This window comes from Hermetia illucens, chromosome 1, assembly GCF_905115235.1.
Source record: "Hermetia illucens chromosome 1, iHerIll2.2.curated.20191125, whole genome shotgun sequence".
Taxonomy (NCBI): Eukaryota; Metazoa; Arthropoda; class Insecta; order Diptera; family Stratiomyidae; genus Hermetia; species Hermetia illucens.
In genome coordinates this window covers 48,809,009-48,834,844 of record NC_051849.1, presented here as the reverse complement: position 1 = coordinate 48,834,844, position 25,836 = coordinate 48,809,009, and the positions used below count along the sequence as shown (strand labels likewise).

General features: G+C 43.4%; 1 protein-coding gene across 2 annotated transcripts in view; it reads right to left on the bottom strand.

Moving 5' to 3' along the window:
- The window catches only part of LOC119649168 (rap guanine nucleotide exchange factor 4), a 313,803-nt gene that overhangs the window by 265,651 nt on the left and 22,316 nt on the right, over window positions 1-25,836 (bottom strand). For both annotated transcript variants that reach the window (XM_038051205.1, XM_038051199.1), the window contains exon 2: window positions 13,999-14,367. In XM_038051205.1, the coding sequence (XP_037907133.1) occupies window positions 13,999-14,033 (35 nt within the window). In that variant the 5' untranslated portion in view covers window positions 14,034-14,367. The remainder of the gene's footprint in view (window positions 1-13,998; window positions 14,368-25,836) is intronic.

The window sequence follows — 25,836 nt, the reverse complement described above, 5'->3', positions numbered from 1 at the left end:
CGATTTATTACCGCTGCATATACTTTTTTTTTTGAGGTCTTAGTTGCGACTAAAGAAAAGTGGACCAAGATAGACTTCATAGTTCTTATGAGCCGAAACCTAGTAATATAACCAGCGGCAATGTTCATCAGCCTTTTCAAAGTAGATCCGTCCTCAAGAGATTTTCAAATAAACGTCATTCAGTGTGCCATCTCTGAGTTTAACTTGCTAGTGATGTTTCAATCATCCCAGTGGAGTTTACTCTTTGGTAAGAATGGTCATTTGTGATATTTTTCCATAACTAGGGAGAACCCACGTTGAATACCAATTGGGCAAATTAAGTCGCAGCAACCCATTTTGAGAGGGGTATCATAAACTGACCAGAGGACCAAAGTTTCATTTTTAAAGTTTTATGTAAAACAAAACCTTATTAAAATCGGTTTACTGTCTGTCTATTTTTTTTCCGGAGGTGGAAATCTTTCAAAGACAATGGTACACATGGTCCAGCGTGTTGGATTTTTACCCACTAAAACCACCCCCTAACTCCTGCCCTCTTCCCCGTGGAAACACCACAAAGTATTTCACCGCGGGGTGGACATGGTTCTAGCCTCTTTCTTCGCCTATCAATTGCATTCGCAACTGCGCCTTTCTCACCTCCTCTGCCTCTCTTGATCTGCACTGAATCCGCCCTACAGTGTCGTTCACTGCATTCCAGCTCTCCTGGCATGCAAGTATTTTTCCAATTATATTTTCCGGTGCTAGTGTTCCTCCCAATGTCTCCTCTAGATTCTTCCTGTTCTCAGCGAATCTAGGACAATGGAAGAAAACATACTCCGGAATACCGTCGCAGCTGGGACATTTGGGTGAGCTGTCCAATTTAAAACTATAGAAGTATTTACAATAACCGCCATGTCCAGTGAGAAACTGTGTGAGATCATAGTTTATCTCACCATGCGTTTTCTTCGTCCACACCTTGATGCTGGTTATAAGGTTCCAACAGGCAGAGATGAACGCATTTTGCATGTGAAAGGTAATCCAGCACAATACTTGCATAGCATAGCATTTTCAGCTAAACTAGTGACCAGTTTAATGGCGTCGGCCGTTGATCTGACCATATGGAAGCCGAATTGTCAGCTTGATAAGCCTCCTAGATTTTCTACAACCGGGGCCAATCTGCTGTAGATTTTTCTCCCCAACATTTTCCTCATAGTATCCAATAGACATATACGCCTATAGGAAGATGGTTCACCAGGAGGTTTACCAGGTTTAGGCAACAACACTAACCTTTGTTTTTTCCATGTTTCAGGAAAGATCCCATCCGCCAAGCATCATCATCCTCAACGGCGCAACAACCGGTATCCGGTCTAGGGTCGCCTTAATAAGGAACTCCAAACATCCTGGTTTTGCGCCGAGGTCCACCAATTCCATATCCCTAAAAGTTGTCTGGCGTCCTCGCCTACGCCATCGCTCCATCTTAGGCTGGGTCTGCCTCGTCTTCTTTTTCTACCATAGATAATGCCCTTATAGACTTGCCGGGCTTGATCATCCTTACTCATATGGATTAGATGACCCGCCCACCGTAACCGTTGCGATATCGCTGATACATTTCATCATTATACACCTTCCAGAATCTTCCGTCCCCCTTTAAAGGGCCAGAAATTCTTCGGAGGATTCTTCTCTCGAACGCGGCCAAGAGTTCGCAATTTTTTTTGCTAAGTCTCCTCCCAAGTCCGGCATATATAAGTACTGGCAAGATCATAGTCTTGCACAGTAAGAGCTTTGACCTTATGTTGAGGCGCTTCGAACGAAACCATTTTTGGAAGCTGAAATAGGCTCTGTTTGCAGCCAACAACCGTACGCGGATTTCATCGTCATAGCTAGATAGGGGAAATTTTCAACGGTCTCAAAGTTGTAGTCTTCTATCTTTATTGTTCTCGTTTGACTAGGGTGATTCAATGTGGTTCGTTCTTGGTGCTGACGTTGCTACCACTTTCTTCGTCTTATCTTCATTAACGTGCAGCCCAATATCTCGCGTCACCTGCTCGATCTAAATGACGGAAGATCTCGGGTCGTTTTCCCAATAATGCCAACATCGGCAGGATAGACAGTAGTTGCGTGGACTTGGAGAGGATGGTGCCTTTTGCATTACCATCTGCATCACGGATTACTTTTTGCAGGGTCAGGATGAAGAGGACGTTTGATAAGGTATCCCCCTTGTCTTAGATCGTTGTTGATGTTGAATGGTCTCGAGAGTGATCCTGGTGCTTTTATCTGATCCCGCACATTGGTCAGGGTCAACCTAATCAAGTCTTATCAACATAGTCGGAATACTGAATTCTCTAATGGCCGTGTACAGTTTTACCCTATGGCTATGCTGTCATAGGCTCCGGTGTTAGTTGACCGAATAAAGTGCCTTGTATGTCTAATAAGTTAGGGAGCCCCATTTGGTGTTGTTGCGCTCTTTGACCTTGAAGTCAGTGGGGTCTCTTGGGTTATAGTTTTCCGTTTGCTATTTATTTGTTCCTGTTTTTTCTTGACTTTGGATTACCTAATATTGCTAGGAAAGGAATCTTCCTATATTGTGGCATATTGCCAATGGAAAGAATAACGTAATTTAGATCGTATGACCAACTGCATATTCTCACATTATATGTACAGCCTTCAGTAAAGACAATATTCAGCAGCTCTTTACTACTGTTGTCTTTTGAAGGCATACTCAGCAAGCTGATGACACCAAATAGGAAGAAAGTGGTCGAAAACAATATCACAATTTTGAAATAGTATGAAGGAGCTACACATAAATTGTGACTTTACCAAGAAGGCAGTATGCAGACCTAGCATATTCAGATTAGATTAGTTTTCATTCTAATAAAGCTACTATGCATATATGTTCATATGTACAGATTAGCATATTGAGTATCAGCTGAAATAAAGTTCCTTGCAATGTAACTCCCACTTACGTCCTGCCAGCCTTTCGTTCACAAAAATATCCCGAAGTTTATGCGTCACTGAAAACTGACCAAAAATAGATATCACTTCACTTCAAACGAATTGATTACACGAAATCACTTCCTAGCACCTACATAAAGCTCATTGTCAATAATTATAAGGTACGCGTCGAAGCTCAAAAGTCGATCCTATTTTCATACTTAGTGATTCACGCTAGGTTCAAGGATATTTTTAACTTTTACGGCAAACATCTACCCTTGATGACATCAAACCTTCAAGCCGAAGGTTTCCTATTACCTCGAATCAGCAAAAAAGTACAAGATTGGATATAAATAGGATCAAAACTTGTGAAAGAAACTTGACCGTATTGCAAGCGTCATCCCTCATCATTCATGACTGGTATTGGAGTGTGTGTGGAAAACCTCAGCAAATAAATAAAGTCATTGCTTTGTGGCGATATCTATTCGATTACATTAGATGAAGATAGCGTTGAGCCCGTAAGACCTTCTATAAATAGTAACAGCAAAAGTTACTGCCTTCACGTGGCTGTTGGAAATTGATTTTAGATGCGTGCATGCTGTTTTCGTAGGCAATACGAAGGAGCTGATTAGAGGTGAGCAGCTAATGTAATCGATATGCTGCTGACCATCCCCGTTAATTTCTGAAATGTGGTGGAAAGTCTGGTAACCAAATCGATATGATGGTTGACGAAAAGTACAATACAAAGGAGAGGTAATCGCAGTCTTAATTATACTCCTTTAAGATCTTATCAGGATTGGACTTTTATACGAAATTAATATCTCAGACGTAACCTCCCTCATTACCAAGAAAGAAATTGTGGCTTACATAAAAGCCTGAAGGATAATGATATACGCACAAATTGGGCATGTCAGATGTCAGAGCAAGTGGTTGGAAAGGGAGACGGGAGTTGGAAGTGAAGCTAAGAGTTCACCTTTTTGCCAAAAGGATGAGGCTTCTTCTGATTTATCAACTTCTAACGTTTATTTCACGAAGAATTAACGGAAGAGAAAAACTATTATTACGCATTATACGGTGGTAAAGTAACTCGGATTTCGGTAATAATAATTCATTATGTGGGCCTCAATCTCATTTAGGTCAATAGCCCACACTGCAGATAGGGGAGAATGCCACTATTACTTGTAGGATTATACGGATATATCATAAGTGGAGCGACACTCATAAGGAAGATGTTCACGAGGACAATATGCGAAATGTCCGTTATGCCTTAAATATTCACAGAATTGGTTTGAATAAGGAGGTAATTTGTTAGCCGAAATCTTAAAATGAAAATTGTCTTGGAAGATATTTTTCCGTTTTATTGGCTAAAAGTATCTAATTTAAACAAATACGTAATTCGGGGGAAGATAAAATACTGAAGAAGAGGACAGTTGGTTGGTTCTTAAAGAAGATAAAACACTGGCCTCTGCAACTCAACATTTTGGACACAAGGGCATAGGCACGTTTGCAAAACCATAACCATTATCATGGAGTTCGGAATCTTTCGAACAATCCTCCCACAAATGTCTAAACTGTTGGCAATTCCAACAGAAAAAATTTAAATCACAATCACGATTCCCAGAATGAGGACTTCCTGAGGAGCCTTCACATTCACCACCTCGACAACCTGCGGGACGGTTCTCTAATTCATCACTCTGGGACACTAACTTACAAAGCTCGCGATCCGTCTTAGCCGGAAAGTAGAGAAGTTGCCTCCGAACGTCGGGTCTTAGCACTCCACGTAGCATCTCTTTGAATTTTTCTTAAGTTAAGGATCTTTCCAGCCTCGCAGTTAGCGAACGCACAACTTTATAATAACTGCCAAAATCTTGGACTTTGCGTGCAGCGTTACATGTTCAAGAATATATCAGTCATCTAATGAGGTGAACTGCTGGCTACTGCTCGTCCCAAAACTGATAGACCCAGTACCAATCTGCTGTTCTATCTCTGAAAAGGACTTATATATTAGTACGCAGCGGACCGAAATCTCCCTGTAAGGTTGAGTGTGTCAAAGCCTTCATGCAGAATAAAAACTGGTTAATGGGCAAATATCCGGGTGTAGCATCTAAAACCAGCTCTCAGAACGCGATAATTGTGTAGACACAATCAGCTGAGATGTAATTAAGCAATCGTCCCTGGGATCAGTTCCGAATCTGTCGTTATGTCCGTGAAACTTATCGGATCCAGACCTATCATCAAGTATGTAAAAGTACGTGGCTCCGTGGCACCGTTAATCAGCGCGGTGCGCGCGAAGGGCTAGCTCAGCAGAGCTCCATTGACCTTAAGGGAAGATGAAAGTTGACGGCAATTTTTTCAAAATCGGAAGCAACCAAAACTCGGAGAAAACCAACTGAAAGATATGAGGATATCACAAAATAGGAAGAGAACTTAAAAAGCAAAGGTAACAAGTTTGGAAACCGGAAGCTGAACCCTTTTTGTGTATTTCTTTTGTTTTGTGTATTTCTTTTATAAAAATATTTGAGTCCGCGTTTGTCCCATTAGTACATAGTACGCAGTATATGCTCATATTATGTGAGAATATCCACTTTCAAGTGATATTGACACTCAAAGTTTTGAATTTGAAAAGAAGTGACAACTCTGACCCATTATAGTTTTGTTACGAATAGTGCGATTTTCACCGAACTTGGAACGATCATACTTTATATCATAGCCTATATTGCTGTAATTTCATGGTACTAGGTTGAAATTGAGAGAGGTTCTGCAGCCAATTACTGAATATTATAGTAACATACTATCATATTATAAACTGCATTTGAACAGATATTGGTATGGAGGGTATTTCGAAGCCTAGGCACGATACAGTGGCAGTCTCTTGAATTTTTTCAGATTTTTGGCTGGGGTAGTTTCTGAAAATGGCGCCGTTAAAGAAATGATCACTTTCAACCCTCCTCATTCCCCACCTTTTTAATAAATGTCGAAATTAAGACCGGCTTCGGAAAGTATTGATCGAAACTTTTCATTTAACACCCCATATACTATATTTGGTGAAAAAAAAGTCACCTCCCTATTGCATGTATGGGGACCTCCCTTAAATTCAACCTAGAATGATGTAACTCACAGTATGCGGGAATGTTTACAGTTCCCACCTTTTCACCAAATTTGGTGTCAATCGCTACAATCATCTCCGAGGAAAATGCGTGTGACAGACAGACAGACAGTGAACCGATTTTACTAAGTATAGCATTTGCCAACTGCCGCCGTATCCCACCAAAGTTTCATTTCACCAGTATCTTCATCCCGACAGTTGAGATTGATGTTTCGCAAAAAGGTCAGGAAAGACACTTCTCAGAAGCTCGGACGGCAATACCTTCCAGGATATAGCCGCAAAGGCCCGTAGATCCAGAGACTTCTGAAAGGCAATCACTTATTGGCGTTCACTCTCCAAGGCAAACACAACAAACGACTAGCTCTTATAGTATACTACCAAGAATAGGGCAGGAAACTCTATTCTACATGATCGGATGGGAAAAGGAACATTAGCTTTTGGGGAAAAGTCATGAAATCAAAAAGTTGAAAGGGATCAACGTTAAGAAACTATTGTACCTCTATCGGACACACCAAAGCCAAGAGCCAGAGTAGACTATTTCCCACTCATTTAATTATCGAATCCAAACGAATGTTGGGCCATGAATTTAGAAAATGTCGAGTCGCCTTTGGGCACTGTCAAGAGCGTCTGGAGCCGATCACGAGGCCTGCAAATATTGAAGCTCTATCGGAGTATTCAGGTTCACCATAATTACTTAACGTCCTCAAGAATAATAAAATATTGCGAATGAAACGTAATACAAGATCCAGGAACAAGGAAGAGATCCATTCAAAAGAAGCTCATCAACTTTGAGATCTCCACCAATGCCAAAGACGATGAAGGACAAAGTACAGGCAAGGTCAATAAACGCCAAAAGTGAAGGACCATGTAAAAGGAGTAACCCTGCCGGGACTTATAGGGAACAGAGTCCCGATCTGGAGGAATTACCCTTCACCCAGCTTGGGGCAAAAATAGTTGAGCTGTCCGAGTTTATCAAGGACAAGCACAACGTGCACCAAGCCATAAAGAATATGGTGAGGGCTATTAGAGTGCTCTACAATAGATCACAGACGGAGGAAAAGAATAATAAGAACACGCCGAACCCCGCTGTGCCAACAGTATCACAAGCGACCCAAGTGACGCCTAACCGTACTACCATCGAATTCCAGCGAAATAAGCGAGTACGTGAAAAAGAGGGGGACCCTGTAAATAATCAGCAGGCGCCTAAGAGAAAAAAAGGCGGACAGGACATCCTGAAAACCAACACTAACAGGCCAGAAGGAGGAAACCGTACAGCAAATCTAGGAAACTCGACCAGCGTTGCGAAGCCCAAGACCAGCGAAAACGATGGATGGATGGGACTAAAGTTACCAACAAAAAAGCGGAACGAAAAGCAAAAGTGCGAACTCGTCCAGATGTAATTGTTATCTCCAGTAAGGGCAATCTGTCCTACGTGGAGATACTCAAAAAGGTCACAGCGGATCCCGATCTAAAAGATCTGAGCGGAAATGTAAACCGAATTCGAAGAACCCAGAAAGGGGATCTCGTGTTCGAACTGAAAAGATCCAGCGTGGGCAAAACTGATGACTTTCGCACTCAAGTGAAAAACTCACTTGGGGAGAATGCCGCAGTGCGTGCCCAAAAACATGAGATCTATATACAATGTAAGGATCTCGATGAAGTAACATCGAAAGAAGAAATTTGTATTGCTCTGAAGGAGCAATTCAAGTTGAAAGAACTTACCGAGGAGTCAGTTGTGGGCTTGCGAAAAGCCTATGGTGGTACTCAAACGGTCACAATACGAGTACCAGCGGAGGCAGCACAGATGTTGTTGGATGCCGGAACGGTTCGGATTGGATGGGTTGTCTGCCGTTTAAGGGAACAAATTTCACTGAAGAGGTGCTTTAAATGCCTCATGTTTGGGCACTTCGCGAAGGCATGCACCAGCAGCATTGATCGATCCGATCGATGCAGAAGGTGTGGGGAGAAAGGTCATATTGCCAGAGGTTGCAATAGGGACCCCAAATGCCTATTGTGTGAAGTAAAAGGGGGACAGGATAACCGGCATATTGCCGGAAGTGGTAAATGTCCAGAATTTAGGAAGGCGCTCACTGCAATGAGAAAATGAGGTTTATTCAAATAAACCTGAATCATTGCAGGGTCGCTCAGGATTTACTTGAGCAGACCACGTTTGAATCTAAGATGGAAATCGCCATTATAAGCGAACCGTATCGACACCGTCACGGTGGCATATGGGTCAAAGATTCGACGGGTGGAGCGGCGATATGGGCTTGCGGTCGACAGGCCATACAATGTACTGCAAGTCAGGCAGGCAGTGGCTCCGTGTGGGCGAAAATAAGTGGTGTATATGTGTACAGCTGCTATGCCCCGCCAAGTTTGACACTGCCTGAATTCGAGCAAATGCTTGATAATCTTGTTCTCGACGCGAAGGGACGAAGTCCAAAGGTGATTGCTGGTGATTTCAATGCTTGGGCCCTAGAGTGGGGTAGTAGGGAATCAAATGCTAGGGGGCGCAGTTTATTAGAAGCTTTTGCACAGATGGACATAGTTTTGGCGAACGAAGGCGCTGTAAACACCTTCCAGAAAGGGGGGTCAGGCTCGGTTGTAGACCTGACCTTTGTCAGCCCTTCGCTGGCGCGTGGTATGTCCTGGTGCGTCAGTGAACGCTACACCCACAGCGATCACCAGGCAATATTCTTTGAGACATGTGTCGAGCCACAGGCCAAAGAGCTATCATGCCCGAAACCGAGAAAGATTTCAGGCTGGTCTGCAAAATCTTTGGATGAGGAGACCTTCATAGAGGTGTGGTTAGATCAGCCTGATAAAGCAGGCACCTCTACGGAAAGAGCTGTCCATCTGGCTCAATGCATTGCCAAAGCGTGTGACGCGTCCATGCCTAGAAGGTGTTCATTCCCCAGCAGAAGACCAAACTACTGGTGGAATGATGAACTGACCGACCTTCGATCAGCCTGCCACCGAGCCAGAAGAGTGGCTCAGAGGGCGGTAGGTAGAGTCGAACAGGGACAAAAAGAGCGCGCCTATAAGGCAGCCCGCAAAAACCTCAAGCTCGCCATCCAGCGAAGCAAGAGGGAGTGCTTTAAGGAGCTCTGCTCAGAAGCGAACATAAACCCGTGGGGGAATGCCTACAGAATCGTAATGGGACGATTGAGAGGCCGTTCATCTCCGCAGATCACGTGCCCCACCCTCTTGCTAAAAATCATCCAGGGGTTATTCCCCCCGCAAGAGGAGAGCACCGAAACATTCCAACCACCTCTGAATGTGGCGGCAATTCCGCCAGTCACCAGAGACGAGATGTTGGATATCTGCGGTAGAATAGGAGACAATAAAGCGCCGGGCCTGGACGGAGAACCGAATAAGGCCCTTAAGCTTGCCGTGAAATCCAGACCGGACATGTTCGCTGACTTGTTCGAAGCGTGCATGTCCGAGGGAATATTTCCAGTGGCATGGAAGCGGCAGAAGTTGGTACTTCTGCCTAAACCAGGTAAACCTCCAGGTGAACCATCCTCATATCGACCCATATGTCTCCTGGACACGGTGGGCAAAATGCTAGAGCGGGTAATCTATAATAGATTACTCCCGGTTGTTGAGAGTCAAGGCGGCCTTTCGGATCGGCAGTATGGGTTCCGTAAAGCCAGATCAACCATTGATGCCATCAAATTGGTTACTGGCTTGGCCGAAGATGCAATTCACGGAAAGGGTAGTACCAGCAAATATTGCGTGGTAGTAACCCTGGATGTGAAAAATGCATTCAATTCGGCCAATTGGAATCTAATACGGAAATCTTTAGCGAAGGTTGGTATTCCCGCCTATCTCGCTGCTATCGTCGATAGTTATTTAACTGAAAGGAGGCTCTGGTATGACACCGATGACCGACCCCAGGAGTACGTTGTTTCCGCGGGTGTCCCGCAGGGCTCCGTATTGGGCCCACTACTGTGGAACATCATGTACAACGATGTATTTAATCTTCCCCTTCCGGGGCAAGCCACAGTGGTTGGTTACGCTGACGACATAGCACTGGTTGTTGTCGCAAAGCATCTCGAAGATGCTGAGTTATACTCAAGTGAGGCAATCGGTGCTGTTAAAAGTTGGCTAAAGAGCTCTGGTCTGACGCTTGCGGAGGAAAAAACGGAAGCGGTCCTCATCACTAAGCGCCGGAAGAGAAATTACGCCTGTATTAGAATCGGGAATCATATCATCGCTTCCAAGCCGACCATCAAATACTTGGGAGTGGTGATAGACAGGAAGCTTAGCTATAAGCAACATGTGCGGTATGTTTGCGACAAATCATCCACTGCAAGTATGGCCCTGGCGAGGATGATGCCGAACATTGGAGGGCCACGGCACACCTCTAGGTTGCTTATAGCCAGGGTGGTGACCTCGATCATGCTCTATGCAACCCCAGTTTGGAGGGAGGCGTTGTGGATGTCAGGGAACTCTACCAAACTGAGTTCAGTCTACAGGAGGACATCCCTGAGGGTATGCTCTGCCTTCAGGACTGTGTCAAATGATGCAGCATTCGTCATCTCTGGAATGATGCCGATTGACATTTTGGTAGATGAGATGGCGAACATATAGAATGCAAAGCCAACCTCTTCCCCATCGCAGATGAAGAAGACTGAAAGGGAGATATCCATAAATAGATGGCAAGAGCGGTGGGAACGCTCGGGAAAGGGCCGGTGGACGCACAGGCTCATTCCTGCCATCAAGGAGTGGTTGGAGAGACGACACGGTGAGATTAATTATAATCTCACCCAGTTTCTCACGGGGCATGGAGGATATTTCCAATGCCTTCACAGGTTTAAATTGGAGACCTCACCCGATTGTCCAAATTGCAATGCAGTCCCAGAGGACCCAGAGCATGTATTCTTCCACTGTCCGAGATTTGTGGAAGAAAGGAGGAATCTAGAGGAGACTCTAGGGGAGGTGCTGGTACCAGAAAATCTGGTGCCGAAAATGCTAGCATATCAAGAAAATTGGAATGCGGTCAACTCCATGATCGCATCTATTCAAGATAAACTGCGAAAAGCAGAGGAGAGGAGAAAAACGCGGTCACGTGCGCCGCGTATAGAAGAAAGGTGACAAAGCTAAAGGGAGCTGACTCCGCCCCGTGATGTAATACCTTATGGTGGTTCCGCGGGGCAGGGAGGGACTCGGGGGTGGTTTTAGTGGGTAAAAATCCCACACGCTGGTGTGTCCAAACCAGTGTCTTTTTGAAGATTTCCACCTCTTCAAAAAAAAAAAGACAGACAGACGGACAGACAGACATCGAATCGATTCTAATAAGGTTTTGTTTCACACAAAACCTTAAAAACGAGTTTTATTATTTCAACTGCTAACTGCCTAAAGCCTGAAATATGTATGCCATGTTCTCTCTAGAGGTAGACGATTTATTTTCCAACTTAGAGGGCCATATTATGTCAACCAATTTAGCTCTGGTATTCATATATTTCGGGTAAAGCAAATTGTATTGTGGATGCTTTTTCAAAAGTGCCTGAGATCACTTTCACATCACTATCGATTTTTTTAGCAATCGTAGAAACTCAAAAGGATGACATAGTTCTTTAGAATCTTTGGACCAATTTCAGATAAAGATATCACGAATTTCCCATTTTTAGCTTGAATTGTAAATATAGATTTTAACCTAGAACGACGTACCAAGTTAATTCCGAATTGAGTTGCAAATGCAGAGCTGCATGTGACCAGGCGTGTGTCATAGGTTATGGATAATGACATGACTTACCGAGTCAGCTACGAATATTACAGCTTAAAAAGGTTAATAAAGTTATAATGTAAATAAGTAGTCGCGTCCGACAGAAGAAGCCCCCTAAAAAAAACTACAATTCGGGGTGAAGGACTCGACGCGCCTATTGGATAAAACGCAATGACGAAATATGCCAGCAGCTCACCTCAACCATTGGAACATTGAGGCTCTGTTTTAAGACTGATTGTTTCCTCAATATTTGTGACAAAAAAATTGGAAACACAACTTTAAATTCGCTAAGTGGAATACCAGGGACACCAGAGTCCCTCAACAACATTAAAGTTGCTTTTCTCCCTTGGACATTTTGGCAGTTTTACTGTCAACCACGGACGGAGGAGCGTCATATGATTTCGACGAATCAGTTAAGCTGGTTGTGTTTACACAACCTTAAAAATGAATTTAATCATGGATGCGTGCATCCAGCGAACCCTTGGTAGTGAAAATACGCAGATTTTACTTATTGCAGTAGCAGAGCATTCCACTGTATTTCTGATATTATTCTTGGTTGAAATGCTTCCATGTTAGCAAAAGTCGGGATATTTGGCTGTGAACTGAATTTCCACCTCTCTCCGCACCACAGTAGCACCGCATAGCTCTTAGTACCTTGGCGACAAGTATTACGGCTAGATCGTCCATAAATTCTTGCGGAAAGGCCTATGGTTCTCCAGGGACGAAGTATAAGGGCTAACGTGAAAAAATAGTTCTTTTGATTTTTTGCCGTAAGTTTGAGGAGTGCTGTTTATTTGGATTTACCTTTCTGGAAGGCAAGTTTCCTATAAAGAAACTGCCCTTATATCCCTTATGAGCAAATCTACTAGCCTTTCCAGTCCTTTTAGTAAAAAGGAAATAGGCTAGGACCTTTTTGTGTTGGTGGATTTGGGTTTCCACAATAACAATATTTTGCATGCCGAAGTCTAGTTTCCAGGCTGCGGTTTAAGCACGGCTGTCGGACCTGAGCTCTTATTTCGGATGTTCCCTGGAAAGTGTATTTTAGTGCAGTTCACGGAATTTTTCGTTTCTAAATCGCCTCTTGTGTATTTACCAGTCAATAAACATAGCTTACCAGTTGCTGACTACGTTCTCACTTCAATTTTACGGTCATTTCGAGAAGCTACTCTTTTCGTAAAAGCTTCCCTCGGTGATCGTTTAGCTTGTTAGTTAGTTTGAGCCCCTCTGTATCAATTCCAGTCAACAGCTGAATCAGAATTCAAATCTCGATTGAGTACCGCCCTTGTTGTTTTGTCAAATCCGAGTTCTACCATTGTGCTTGACCGTTCTTTCGCATGTTGAGTGGACAGGTGTTTTGGCTAGTTACTCCCATCCTAGTAGTAATCATCCGCGTTATTTTCTTAATTCCCGTAATGTACGTCGCCCAACCTACAATATCTTCCCCGGTATGTTTATTTGCAAGACTTCTTGCCTGTCCGGCTCGCAGACTTTTCCAAATTTAAAGTTGTCTAATAATGGCGGAAAGCGCTTTTTTTTCTCTTTGAGGATCCATTTCCTCATTTTGGATAAGACTATCTTCTTCTGCTGCATATGGTATAATAATAATAATCGTTGGCGCAACAATCCAATTGGATCAGTGAAGTGTGTTAGCGCACTGTAGCGGTACACTACAGCATTACAGTACCCTTTAGGAGGTAATGTGGTCAGCATTTGTCACCCGTATTACAGCCTTGTGCTCTAACCACTCAGCTATACGGACACTATGGTATGCAAATATCTAATATCTTATCTAGAAATAGTACTCTTTTCCTCCTATTATTCCTCGTGTATACATTGTCTAAACAAAAAATAATATTTTCTATGTAGTTAGTGAACAGAAATTTAGGGGAAGAGTTCTCTTTTAAACGCAAAGAATTCTTCGTTTGAAATAGTATTGAAGGACTCTCCATTTTCCTTCCTAATTTCATGCAGAAACTAGCGCATTTAATTCTTTTTAATTCGGACCTGTTAAATGATCTACATTTCATCCTCGACACCCACTCTGTTCCATACTACCTTCAAGAAGCAGGTCAAAATAGCAAATCAATGAAAAATTCATATTATTTTTGCACATGTACCAAACACATCTAACCACAACACCACAACCAATAGAATGGATAAAGTAACCAAATGTTTGCCACAACATAGCCCCATTTCCAGCAGAAAACAATTCAACGAGAAACCTTGATTCAGCGCCGTGAACATTTCAACTTACCTCTTATCGATAGCTGTTATCCACTCCATGGCCATATTGGCTGTTTTTTCAGTTACTTATTGCTTGGGCGTTGTGTGATGTGGGCCGTTCACGCGACCAACACTCGCAGGACTTCCTTTGTTCCGTGTCCTTTATTTTCACTTTTGGTTCGAGTTCCGTCTAGTCGCACTTCACGGCGACAAACATGGGAAGCCTTAGCTCTTACAGCTGGACAAATACCATGAATTGAATGAACCATATATAGACACTGGGCTAGCGTGTGTCCACAAAATGAGTCTTTTGGATGGATTTGTTGGCACAAGATTTCAAGCGACTGATAGCAATTGGAGCCTTTTAGGCACGAACCTTCCAAAGAGTCAATGGGGATATCTGAAATGGAGAAAAGAAATACTTTTAGATTTCTGTATGGAATGAAGTTTGGAAATTATTTCAGTAAATAAAACTATTCCAACTGTTGAATGTAATTGATACAAGAAATAATTTGACAAAATAGGACATAGTTGACACATATTTTGATGGAATTGGTAACAAGGAAACTACATAAATGTCACTAGTTGAAAAAGTAATTAATACAAACGAATTTTATTCGATGATCGATTGAAAAACCATTCAGTCATCCAGCTGGGCGGAAAAGAGATCAGGCAAACCGGTGCATACGTGGGTTCAAGCGTCAGGTGGATGGTCGTCGGACAGGCCCTCTAGACAGTAAGTGCGCGTTCTGTTATAAATGCTCACACATCAAAATATCTAAAATTTACGTCCCAAAACCTTTCACAGCCACATTGGAAACTGGTCGTATCGTCCGTTTTAGCGGTGCGTGTATGATGATGGATTGCAGACAGTTCAGGCGTAATTGGCAGGCCTACCTAGTGATGTATTGGAGATTTAAGCATAGAAACTAACAGAAAGCAGGTTACCACCCCGTTCTCTTCGTGTAGCTCACGTCGAAATCTGAATCAATTAGACCAATTAGAAAACGCTAATACCTTTCTCAAGGACAAAAAAGTATTGATCTTGCGAACACTTTAAATAAAGTAGGGTTAAGAAAATAGCAATAATGGCTGACTTTCGGGAGACATAGATCTAACTGCTTTGGTTGCCCTGCTGGCTACTGATCTGAAAATGAATTGAGTATTATCGTTATTCTGTTAAGGCAACATGCATTGTATCCTTAGAGAACTATTGTGCCCCATTCACTGGTTAAAGCGTACCGATTAACTATGGTATGTCAAGCGAGCCAATAACAGTCAGCAATTTTAATATATTCGTTCCTCTAGGTGGCTCGACCTACATGTCGGACACTGTCCCAGAACGTGGAAGGAGGTTTCGTATGTCGCAAGCACGCTCTTCCAGTTTGCCGAAATGAAAACACGTTGTCATATTATGCCTCGGCATCAATAACTCGGGGTACCGTCTTCCTTCGATTTAGGTAGCTCGCCGCCTCACTGATACTCTAGGCCAACCTGGAGATCGCGGTTGATCCCAGAAAGACCTCTAGGGATGCCGTTGGGCATATCCTCATTGCCCCACTCATGCAGACGGAATTAATGTAACTTGCTGCCTTGTGTTCTGAGTTCAGTTCATTCTGAACAGATTGCTGCCTCATAGTAAATCATAAACCTTACTATTGCAGTGAAAGTAGTGCCTTCAGGGTGGAACCCTATTTTTTTCTTGCTATGAACCTGCAAGTCATCAAAGCGCTGGTAGCTTTTCACCAAATGTTTCCGACGTGTGTCTTTCACAGTAATTTTCGACCTCTGTTTTTAATTTTATCTCGATACCATGTAACCTTATGGCTCGCAGATTAAGAGCCCCGCCTCGCCTTCCTGAGTTTGGATTCTATCACATAGGGTATCCTCATGTTTGTCCCTACGAATTAAAATAATGTCGTCAGCGTAACCCTGGACTTGTATTCCACAGTATTTGCTAACTCATCCAGAAGTTCATCCCCTACCATATTCCACATAAGCGGTCATGGTGCCGCGTAGACAATGTTAAGTAGTATTCATGACAATAGTATCATAGTAGTGTTGGTATTTACCATCTAGAAAGCCAGGGTATTTCCCCTCATGTACCTCTGCGTGCGATGTGTTAGCAAACGCTCCTTCGATATTCAGAAATGCACACAGTGTTATTACTTTTGTTTCTATGGTATACCGTGATACATCCGTTCGGTGATGTAGGGGATTGCGCATGTCTATTTCCTTCTCTGCCATTTTGAGTACGAGCTACGTTAGGAAAATTATAATGAAACATTTAGGGTGAAAATGTACCTTTTTACCCGCTTTCGGAATAAAGGCCACTTTTGTCCGCCTCCAGGCCCTTGGTATATATCCCAAGGCTATGCGGCACCTTACCATCCTCAGAAGAGACTCTAAATGATTTCGAGGCCCCTCTGGAGTAGTACTGGAAAAATGCCATCTACACGGGGTGATTCAAAGGTTTCCACTGCCCACCTTACTCTAGCTTCCGAGCATACCTCTTTTGCTAGTTTCCAGTTCTACTTTCTTTCCATTTTGTTCATTGTTAGGGTGTCAGGCAAGTTGTTGTCGCCTTCCGCCATGGACTATCATGTCGGAAAATGAATTCTGAGAAGCAGATGTACCCTGTCCTTCTCATTCCCGGTAAATGCCCCATCTTCCTTCTTCAGATAGACAGAAGACATTGGCCTGCTATAGGCAGTCAGTACATGTTTCTTCCTCAGCCGGTCTCCGATTTGTTCTGCCCGGTTGAAAAGTTTTAGGGGCACTGTTCTCATTCTGGCCAGGTTCCTGTTTTACCAGGCTACATCCCTTGATGACTTAACTGGCTCAACCGGACAGCTGGCCTCATATACGTCAACGACAACCTTGCTGAAATCTTCTACCACTGTTTCTAGTTCCCTCTGTAGGCGAGCCATGTTGTTGTTCAGGTGCGTTGCCTAGGAGCCTCAATCCGTTCTCCTGGGATTCCTTACTATTTTTTTATTTCGAAGTTGCCCTTAATGTCAAATCTGATTATTCTGGGATCTCGCATAGAAGGCTCATCCGCCATCCGCCAATTTCTAATCAGCCCTTTCATCAAAGTATTCCCTAGTGTTATGTCTAGTACCTCTTGTCTAGTGATGATCACGAATGTTGGGGTGTTCCCTATGTTATATATGTATATATGAATAATGTCCACTCATAATGAAGTATATCGACGGTATGTTTGCGATTTCATTTTTCCGTTAACACTTTATTAAGCTGCTGAGGAGTAACTAGCCATTAAGGAATGACTTCCTTCTGCTTCATATTATATGATCAGTACCAACCATTAATTGATGCAATTCAGAAGAATCTTGGTTGCTTACCGATCGCTTTAATCAAGAATCCGATGCCTCAGTCAAGAAACCTTGCGTCAAATTTTCGTTATGTTAAGTCCTACCATCTTCTTCTTCTTCTTCAGCCGTTCTCCCGTTCACAAGCGGGGTTGGCTCGTCATGATCGGCTTCGCCATTTGACACTATCGAATGCCTGATGTGGGCGCAATCTCGAGGCTTTTAAATCCCCATCGAGCGTATCAAGCCACCATTGTTTCGGCCGGCCTTTTGCTCGCTTACTTTCGACTTCCATGTTCAAATCAATCTTGGCACGTGAATTCTCGTTAGCACGAATTGCGTGACCATACGATCAATGCAACCCAATCAAAACGTGTCACGCCACAAGTCCAACGCAACATCTTCGTCTCCACTACCGCAAGACGCCGTTCATTTATAGTTGGCTATCACTCAGAACTATGGAAAGCGATAGGACGCTGCGGTAAATTTTAGATTTGAGAAGTTCGTTGATACGTCGATACGGTTGCGTTAATGCGTGAAGTAATTTCATAACGCAGTTCTCCATTGGCTGATAACGTTGATCCGAGGTATTTAAATCGCTCAGTTCTAGGCAGGTTATTGCCGCTGACAGTGATTGTGCCTGTTTCGTCGGGATCGGTTGATTCAATCTGAGACCAAGTTGCATTAAGCGATCATTCCATTTTTGGACAAGTTGCGCGAGATTATTTTTGATATCAGATGCTAGGAAAACATCATCTGCATAAAGCAGTGTAGAGGGCACTGGACGGTGTCCATAACAAGAACAAAGAGGAGTGGTGAGAGGGTGCTTCTTTGATGAACACCAACAGAGACACAAAGCGGTTTTGATACACCTGCCATACACCATTAAATAACGAACGACTCCTGTGATAATTCACTAGCAAACCCCTAATAAGTGTTGATGTGAATGATGTTTAGGTACATCCCCAGCAACCGAAATTCACAGTCTTTCATAGCCTTCTATGTGTTCGCTGGTGTCAGGTAGTTTGGATAGTTTCGCTTTAATTATGATGTTATTCAGCTCATATTTATTACGCGCTTCTTTGATAATTTAATTGCTTTTTCAATTCAACCAGATCCTTATCAAAAAACGCCACTGTGATTGCGAATCACATATATCAACCTCACTTATACATTATGTATTTTGAATTTTACTGATTCAGATCGTAGGGTGCGAACCTTAGTTTATGCTTTTCCAGCACCGCTTTCTTTCGCGTGACATACAATTTGGGACAAGTGTCTCTGAAATGACCTACTGATGCGATGTCCTCTATAGCAACGTGGCTATGTCAACTTGGACCGGATTAACGTCAGGGTCGTATTTTCTACTTTAGCCATCTTCGATTTGGCAAAGTTGTCAGTGAGCTGGCTGGAAATGTTGACCTAGGTAGAAGATATCGATCAGTCGTATGAGTATGGTCAGACTAGGGAATCAGAAGAAGTCCCAGCTTCCTCACGTGATGTGTTTGATCAATAATTTCTTGAAAACTGTGATTTTATCTCAACGTCGGCTTCAAAACTTGATACTAGAGTGGAGCTAGCATAATATATAATTCAACAATGCATTTGGATCCGCCACGCGTTAGTGGCGTGATCGGTGCTCATGCCGCATTGATCAGGAAAAGAACTAATCCAATTTCGACATTTCAGCGACAGGCAAGAAGGCCTCTGTTATCCATAGGAAAGATCAGCATTACAAATGTGAACAAGTATCATTCTCACTGCATGCCGCCAATGCCACCAACATCGGTACATACGGGCTGAAAACGTTAATGGTCGATTTAGGATTTCGCCGGGAAGTTCTGCGTAGCCAACGTCTTTCACACAATTACTGGAGCCGATTTACCTGGTAGTACACATGAGGAGTCATTCATGCTAAATCCGCACAGCAAAGACTCCTCGAGAAGTCTCCTGAGTGCAGTCACTTCTTCCGGAACGTCACCATCAGGAAGCGTTTTATTTTACCCGAACATTTTGAACTCAGCCACTCAAGCAGAAACACAGAGCGGAGTCCATCACTATATTGAAGAAGCTGGCGCGCCTTAAACCAAGTAATTCCGAGTTCGAATATCTCATGCAGAAAGGTTTCTGTCGTCCCTCGAAAAGTCCTTAAGCATGGAAGGTTAGTAAAAAATACGGTACATGAATGCTTAGCGATGATTGTAAGAGACTGAACGTAGTTACAAAGCCTGACAGGTGTTGCAGAGAAAACCTTATTTTTGAAAATTAATTTGCGACCACCAGAACTGCTTACCATAAGAGCAACTCGAAATGTTCGGCTAGCTAACAACGTTACCATGTGAATTGAGGTTTAAGAATGCACTCAGAGTAATCCCTACTTGCCGTAAAAACAGAAAAAGAGAAAGCTAGGGAAATTTGTGGGCGAGCAACCTGCAAATTTCCAAACTTTACTACGAAGCTTCGGATAGTGACTGACATCACGAATGCGACTTTTAGTTATCGAAAACAGTTTACGATTTATTCCTGGAATGTGCACAGACATTAATATATCAAGAGTCACCAGCATCCCGCTTTTTTTTTCGTGCGAGAATTCACGCGATATAAGTTGGATATTTTGTGCCTAAGTGAAGTAAGATCGGGGGACTCTGGAGAATACTCCTCCCCCTCTTGTGGTATTGTGCTTTTGTACTCTGGAAAACCAAGTGGTAATAGACGTGGATTCGGTGTCGGAGTGCTACTGACAGTAACCGCAAGGCATGTTTTCTCTTGGCCCGAGAGACGGATTCTGACATAGTTTTTACTGAAAGATTTTGGTCCAGATTAAAGGGCGTCACTACTGTATAGAAAAAGAAGACGAGGCAGACCCTGCCTAAGATTAAGCGATCATCAGGACGCCAGACAGCTTTTATGGATATCAAATTGGTGGATCTCGGCGCAAAACCGGGATGTCTGGAGTTCCTTATTAAGGCAGGCCTAGACCGGATACCGGTTGTTGCGCCATTGATGATGATGATGACTACTGTATAGTGCAATGCACAAACAGAGATTTCCGATATAGTTGAGAAGTATACCTTCCACTAGCAATTACTCATTTTGCAATCAACAAGAGAGGCGTTAATATCCGCCTCGAAAGTGATCACCATCTGATAGTCGCTTACGGTCGGTTGCGTATTGCGTCCGCCACTTTTCGCAGGGTTGGAGAACTGCAACTGCTGTCGCTAGGCAATTATCTTCCTGATCGGACGACAAACATCCTGAGTCAAAAACATGAGAATATCCATGAGCATTAGGCCGCCATTAAAAATGCTTTCTCTCAGGTGCTCCGCAGGTCGGTGGCCACGTCGGGGATGGTCGTCATAAGATGTGGCTAATTTGGAGATCGTGGTAGTGGATCATTGAACAGAAGGGATTCTACACTTTAGGTCCTGACATCTCACAGAAGTTTCACGTGTCCTTAACCGATGCGTCGGTTTGCTCCGGAACCTTAAAAAAACCAAGCAGGGGACAACCTAACGAAAAATCATCCCAACCTAGAAAAGGTAAAGAAAAGAAAAATGACGGCTCGAACGCACGCGTGGAGCCGTAGAACTCCGGATCCGAGTGCTACGATCCACGGCGGATCCCGTCCTCACTGCTTGCTTCTCCTGCCTCAAATATATCATCAGATCCAACCTCTAGAGTTCCCAGCCAGATTTGAAAATTCCACTAGGAGACCGAAATTTTGGCGCCAATGTGCGTTAGAAAAAACGCTGACTTGAAAATATGGCTTGAAAAACCGATAAGCGTTCCGAGTATAGGTAAAGCATTGAATTATCCGATGTGTAGTCACATACCGTGCTGTTTATACAATGAAGACCCCTCCAGTATCGTTGGACTTGATTCTCGGCTGCTCAAGAAAGTCTCTCCTTGATTGCGTTTCGTGGAACAATTAGAATTAGCCACAGGTCGTCACGCAACAACATCCAATCACCAGAGTACCACATGCGGTGGCATTCCTTCCCAACCTTGCTAATCTAATCAACCCAGAATAACCTCGACAAAGCTGACCAATTTTCCCCCGCGCAATACGTCTCTTGTTTCTCTATAATGATCATTATGCTTTCTTTCTTAAGTTAGTTACTCGATAACGCAACCAATGTAATGCTCCTGTTTGCAAAGTCGCTTAATTAAATTTTTTCCACATTTTTCGTTATTGTTCGGTACTTTTTTCTAGCAAATCACTATAAAAGGACTTTCGCCTATGTCCGTGCCTGTTGCGGCGAATCTTCTTCTGGCAGCAGTTTTTTACATACTACTTGAGCCCAGCTGTCCAAATGTCACTTTTGCTTTCGTTGATCCTCCTAAATTGGTGATGGTAATAGCAAACATTAGGAATTAGGGAATCAAAAGAAGTGTACTGGAGAAGCTAAAGGGTACTGAGACGTGAGAAAAGAAGAAAAGCTGCATAATGACAAAGGCACTCTCCCATCAGATTGTCACTGGACAAGGTGATTGAACTGTCGCTCGTGCCGCAAAGCGGTAGGCACTGCAAACCTGAAAAGATTACTATAGCGCAATGCTCAACCGACTTGCTCATGGGATCAAAACATCCACCCGGTTCACTGGCATACTAATCCACCTAGTTCACGCTGGAAAAAGAAATTTCAGAGTTCCTCAAATGCTGGTATTGAACGGTATCAGGAAGAGGAATGTAAAATTTTGTGTTTATACGTATCTGAATATCATAACAAAAATGCTTTTCTACTGAGTCCGTTTCCAGTTTTACAAGAGGTCCAACATGAGGAAGGGCCCTAAATGAATCAGATAATCCTTGCATTCATTTTACATGTGTCCACCTAGCGTAAATGGATACTTTCGCGTAAGATGAGGGAGTATAGCTGGATACCTCCTTGCCTTATTTATGCCCTTTTCTGTACAGGACAGTTAGACCCCGGGTAGCGTCATAGTTACCTTATATACCTCACAGGTAACTTATGCCGAAAGTGATTTGGACCTATCGCCATGAAGTAATGCAAGTTTGCAAACTATGCATATATTTGCAATGCAGTGACATTCAAAATGGATCTCAGACTGGAGAGAATCCTTCGCAAATCATCTTAGTAACTTACTTTAGCCTGCATAAAATGGAATGCACACCATAAGAGCACAAATTTTGGTACAAATTCTTCCATTCTCCAAAAGGTACGACAACCCAAAGGTGGGCATTCTATAGGAAACTGGTTGAATATTACACAAAATTTAACCACTTAGCATACCAAATGATTGTATGGCATACCATGTGGACATAGCCAGCATTTACGTAGGAGAACTGCAAAAAAATTCAAACCCGAAGCAACCGGAGTTTGACTTGATGGTATGAGACATCCGAAATTTTATCCGGACGTCAATTCAGTTGAATATAATTTTTATAGCAACCACTTTAATTGTTGCGTCTATGTTTCACCACAAAGGTTGTACTCGCTTCGCCACTCTTAGCTACATATTCATTCCTTTATTCCTCAATTGCATTTGTTATACACAGTGCACACTCTATGTCAATCTCCCCATTTCATGAAGCATATCTTATTCCATTATGAACTTTCCTTGAAACTAAATCAGTTCAGTTCTGCGTTAGAACAAAGGACTTGGTGTTTTTAGCAAACGATGCGAAAAGAGCTAGCCTGACTATACACAGGAGGTTACCATCATAGTTTTTTGCAATATTTCCCCGAGACGAGAACAACAGCAGCAAGAAACTTTCACAGGAAGTGAACGAAAAGACCGAAAACCTTTATTCAATCCTTTCTGAAAATGATGTTGATTGTGCATTTTTTGTTGTTCCTTCCATAGTTTCTTCAAAGTATTATAAAAATTTTAAAATTCAAGACAAAAGAGAAAACAAAACCATTGTCTGAACTTTCAAAGGTAAAACATTCGTTAAAAAAATTCTCGCTAACTTGCACTCATATAGTGTTTTTTGCAGGATTAACTTTTTTTCATTTGAGCGAAACTTCCGACGGGAGGGATGAGAAAAGGACGTCGAGAACAAGCATAGCTTGCTGTTGGAGTCAACTTCTCAGGACATAGGATTGCAGGAGGTTTCGAAATAGGAAAGGTTGTACACACGTACATGGATAGTATATATAGTGAAAGAATTAGAGCACTGAAGCGAAGGCCCTTTCCTTTTAAGCTTTATTCTTTTACATGGAATAGAGGGCATCCCCATAGTCTCCATTTATTCATCTTCATTACTCCACTATTAATGGATTAATGCTCTGTTTCATCATAATTTAAAATTAACGTTATACTGCAAAGGGCCACAGACGCAATTGGGAAAGGGTTTGTAACCCTTTTGGGTGCAGAAACGAACCGAAAGAGAAATATTCTATCCTACCAGAGAGGAGCTGCAACTTGCAGGATAATGTCTTAATAATAATAATAACTCCTCCGTAGGCGGTCCCAAGCCCAAGGAGGAGGGATGGATAGCTTCGGTCCGAATGGTTGTTCACCAGCGTAGTGTCTCAGGGAGTAGCTGAGGAAAATGCAGGAACTTTGCAGTCCTGCAGATTATTCACTGAGGAAGCTATCACTACACCTGCCAGCTACGGAAAAAAACCACCACCTAAAATGAGAAGAAGGAGAAATTTGAGGTCCGGTACGGATAACCAGCGGAAGTCGGCTGACTTAGTGACTGGATCGGGCTCCCATAATGGTCAACACGGCGTCGAAACCGCTAGTCGTGGGGCGGTGCCACGACGACCAGGAGCATTGCTCCGCCTGCTGCCGCTGTTTCGCTACAATCTGTGACAGCCACATCAGCAGATTCGGGGAGGCAATGGATGAAGTAGACTGAAGCAATGAACCTCTTAACCATCCGCTCCTACTATGAAATAACGGCGGCGGCGGGTATAATATCTTACCGCCCTTTTGTTGCACCAGAGATTCGTCGAGCGTTTCCTGCAATTCGTACACGTGACTGTGGGCGAGTCACAGATTAGTACCGCTTTATAACTCGCAGCAACACAATCCCGACCATCATCTGGGAGCGTGTTCGACTTCAGATGATCGCAAAAACTGGTTGCCAGGAGTCGGTGCGGGCAGAGGCGGTGGCATCAAAAACACCACGCCGCACTGTAGGCAACAGTTTCAGTACTCGCCGAAGCACTCTTCTCCACCGTCCAGCCGAGATTTCCGCTGAGGTTCGGGACGAATTCCAAAGAGCGTGTATAGAACTTTCACAAATGCATAAACCAGGTATTCCCAGGCTCTATGCATCTCCAGCAACTCCGGGAATTCTATTTCGAATCAATGATGAGATTGCATCTCGACTGTATGCTGATATGTCGCTAATGCAACTACAATCACTTGTGTATTGTGGAACAGTCCCGGCTGTCAGATTGCCCAGTTAGAAGATTCGCTTTCGTGCTATTGGTTTGAGTGACTAAGGAAATCTACCATGGAAAATTGTCTTGAACGTCGGCGGGACTCACTAAGGCAGGACATTGCAAGGCTGATACAAATCAGAACTGGCAATGCCAGCAAACGGGTGCGAAATAAAGTGCAGAGGGTTTACAGAAACTATGCCATCCCCAGTGACACTCCCGTAGTTGAAATTCTGGAGACACTAAAGCAGAAATTTTCTATCGTATGCAGTCGGTTACCACGGTATGGCGAAGATCACTCCAGACGTGTCCAGAATGCAACACACGCGAGAAACCAGCGAAGCTTGTTCAAATTTCTCAACGAATCCCAGCAGAGTGTCCAGGCAGTGCAGTTTTCGGTAACGGAAGCGTAAGAATACTGAAGTGGACTCTGGGAATCACCCGCCCGGCATGCTGAGTGGATCACAGCCGAAGGCACCCGCCATGCCAAAACGCCGGGCATGAATTTTGCGGATGTTACCGAAGAGAAAGTTCGACGAGCCATAAACAGCTCGAAGAACTGGAGGGACCCAGGTCGGGATCGGGTGCAGAATTTATGGTATAAGAAATTTACCAGTGTACATAGTTGGTTAGCACACAGTATAAATCAGGACATGAGTTAGCCGGAGGAGTTTCCACCATTCCTCACTACCTACCTACTTTCCTTATCCCAAAGAAGGACACGGTGCAGGACCCGCAGACACAAGACCGATTACTTGCTTACCAACCCTCTACAAATTCAAACCGTCCATTATTAGTGGAAGGGTCAATGCGCACCTCGAGACCAATAACATTCTGTCCGGGGAGCAAAAGGACTGCTGAGTTGGGTCAAGGGGTTGCAAAGAGCAACTCATTATCGACTCGGTAATTGTAGGACAAGCAACTAGAGGCCAAAGAAACCTTTTTGGTTGCTATATAGATTATGCCAAGGCTTTCGATAGCGTCCCGTGTATCTGACTAATCGATGTCCTATATTTGAATCGCATTGATCCGAAACTAATAAAGTTTTGTGCGACAGTCATGCAAAGGTGGCATACCATCTTATCAGTTGCGTACATCCGAGGGTGGTAATACCTCAGAGCCAGGGGTCGTTAGTGACTTTTAACGGGTCGCTTACGATACCGGGTGTGACGTCCCTGA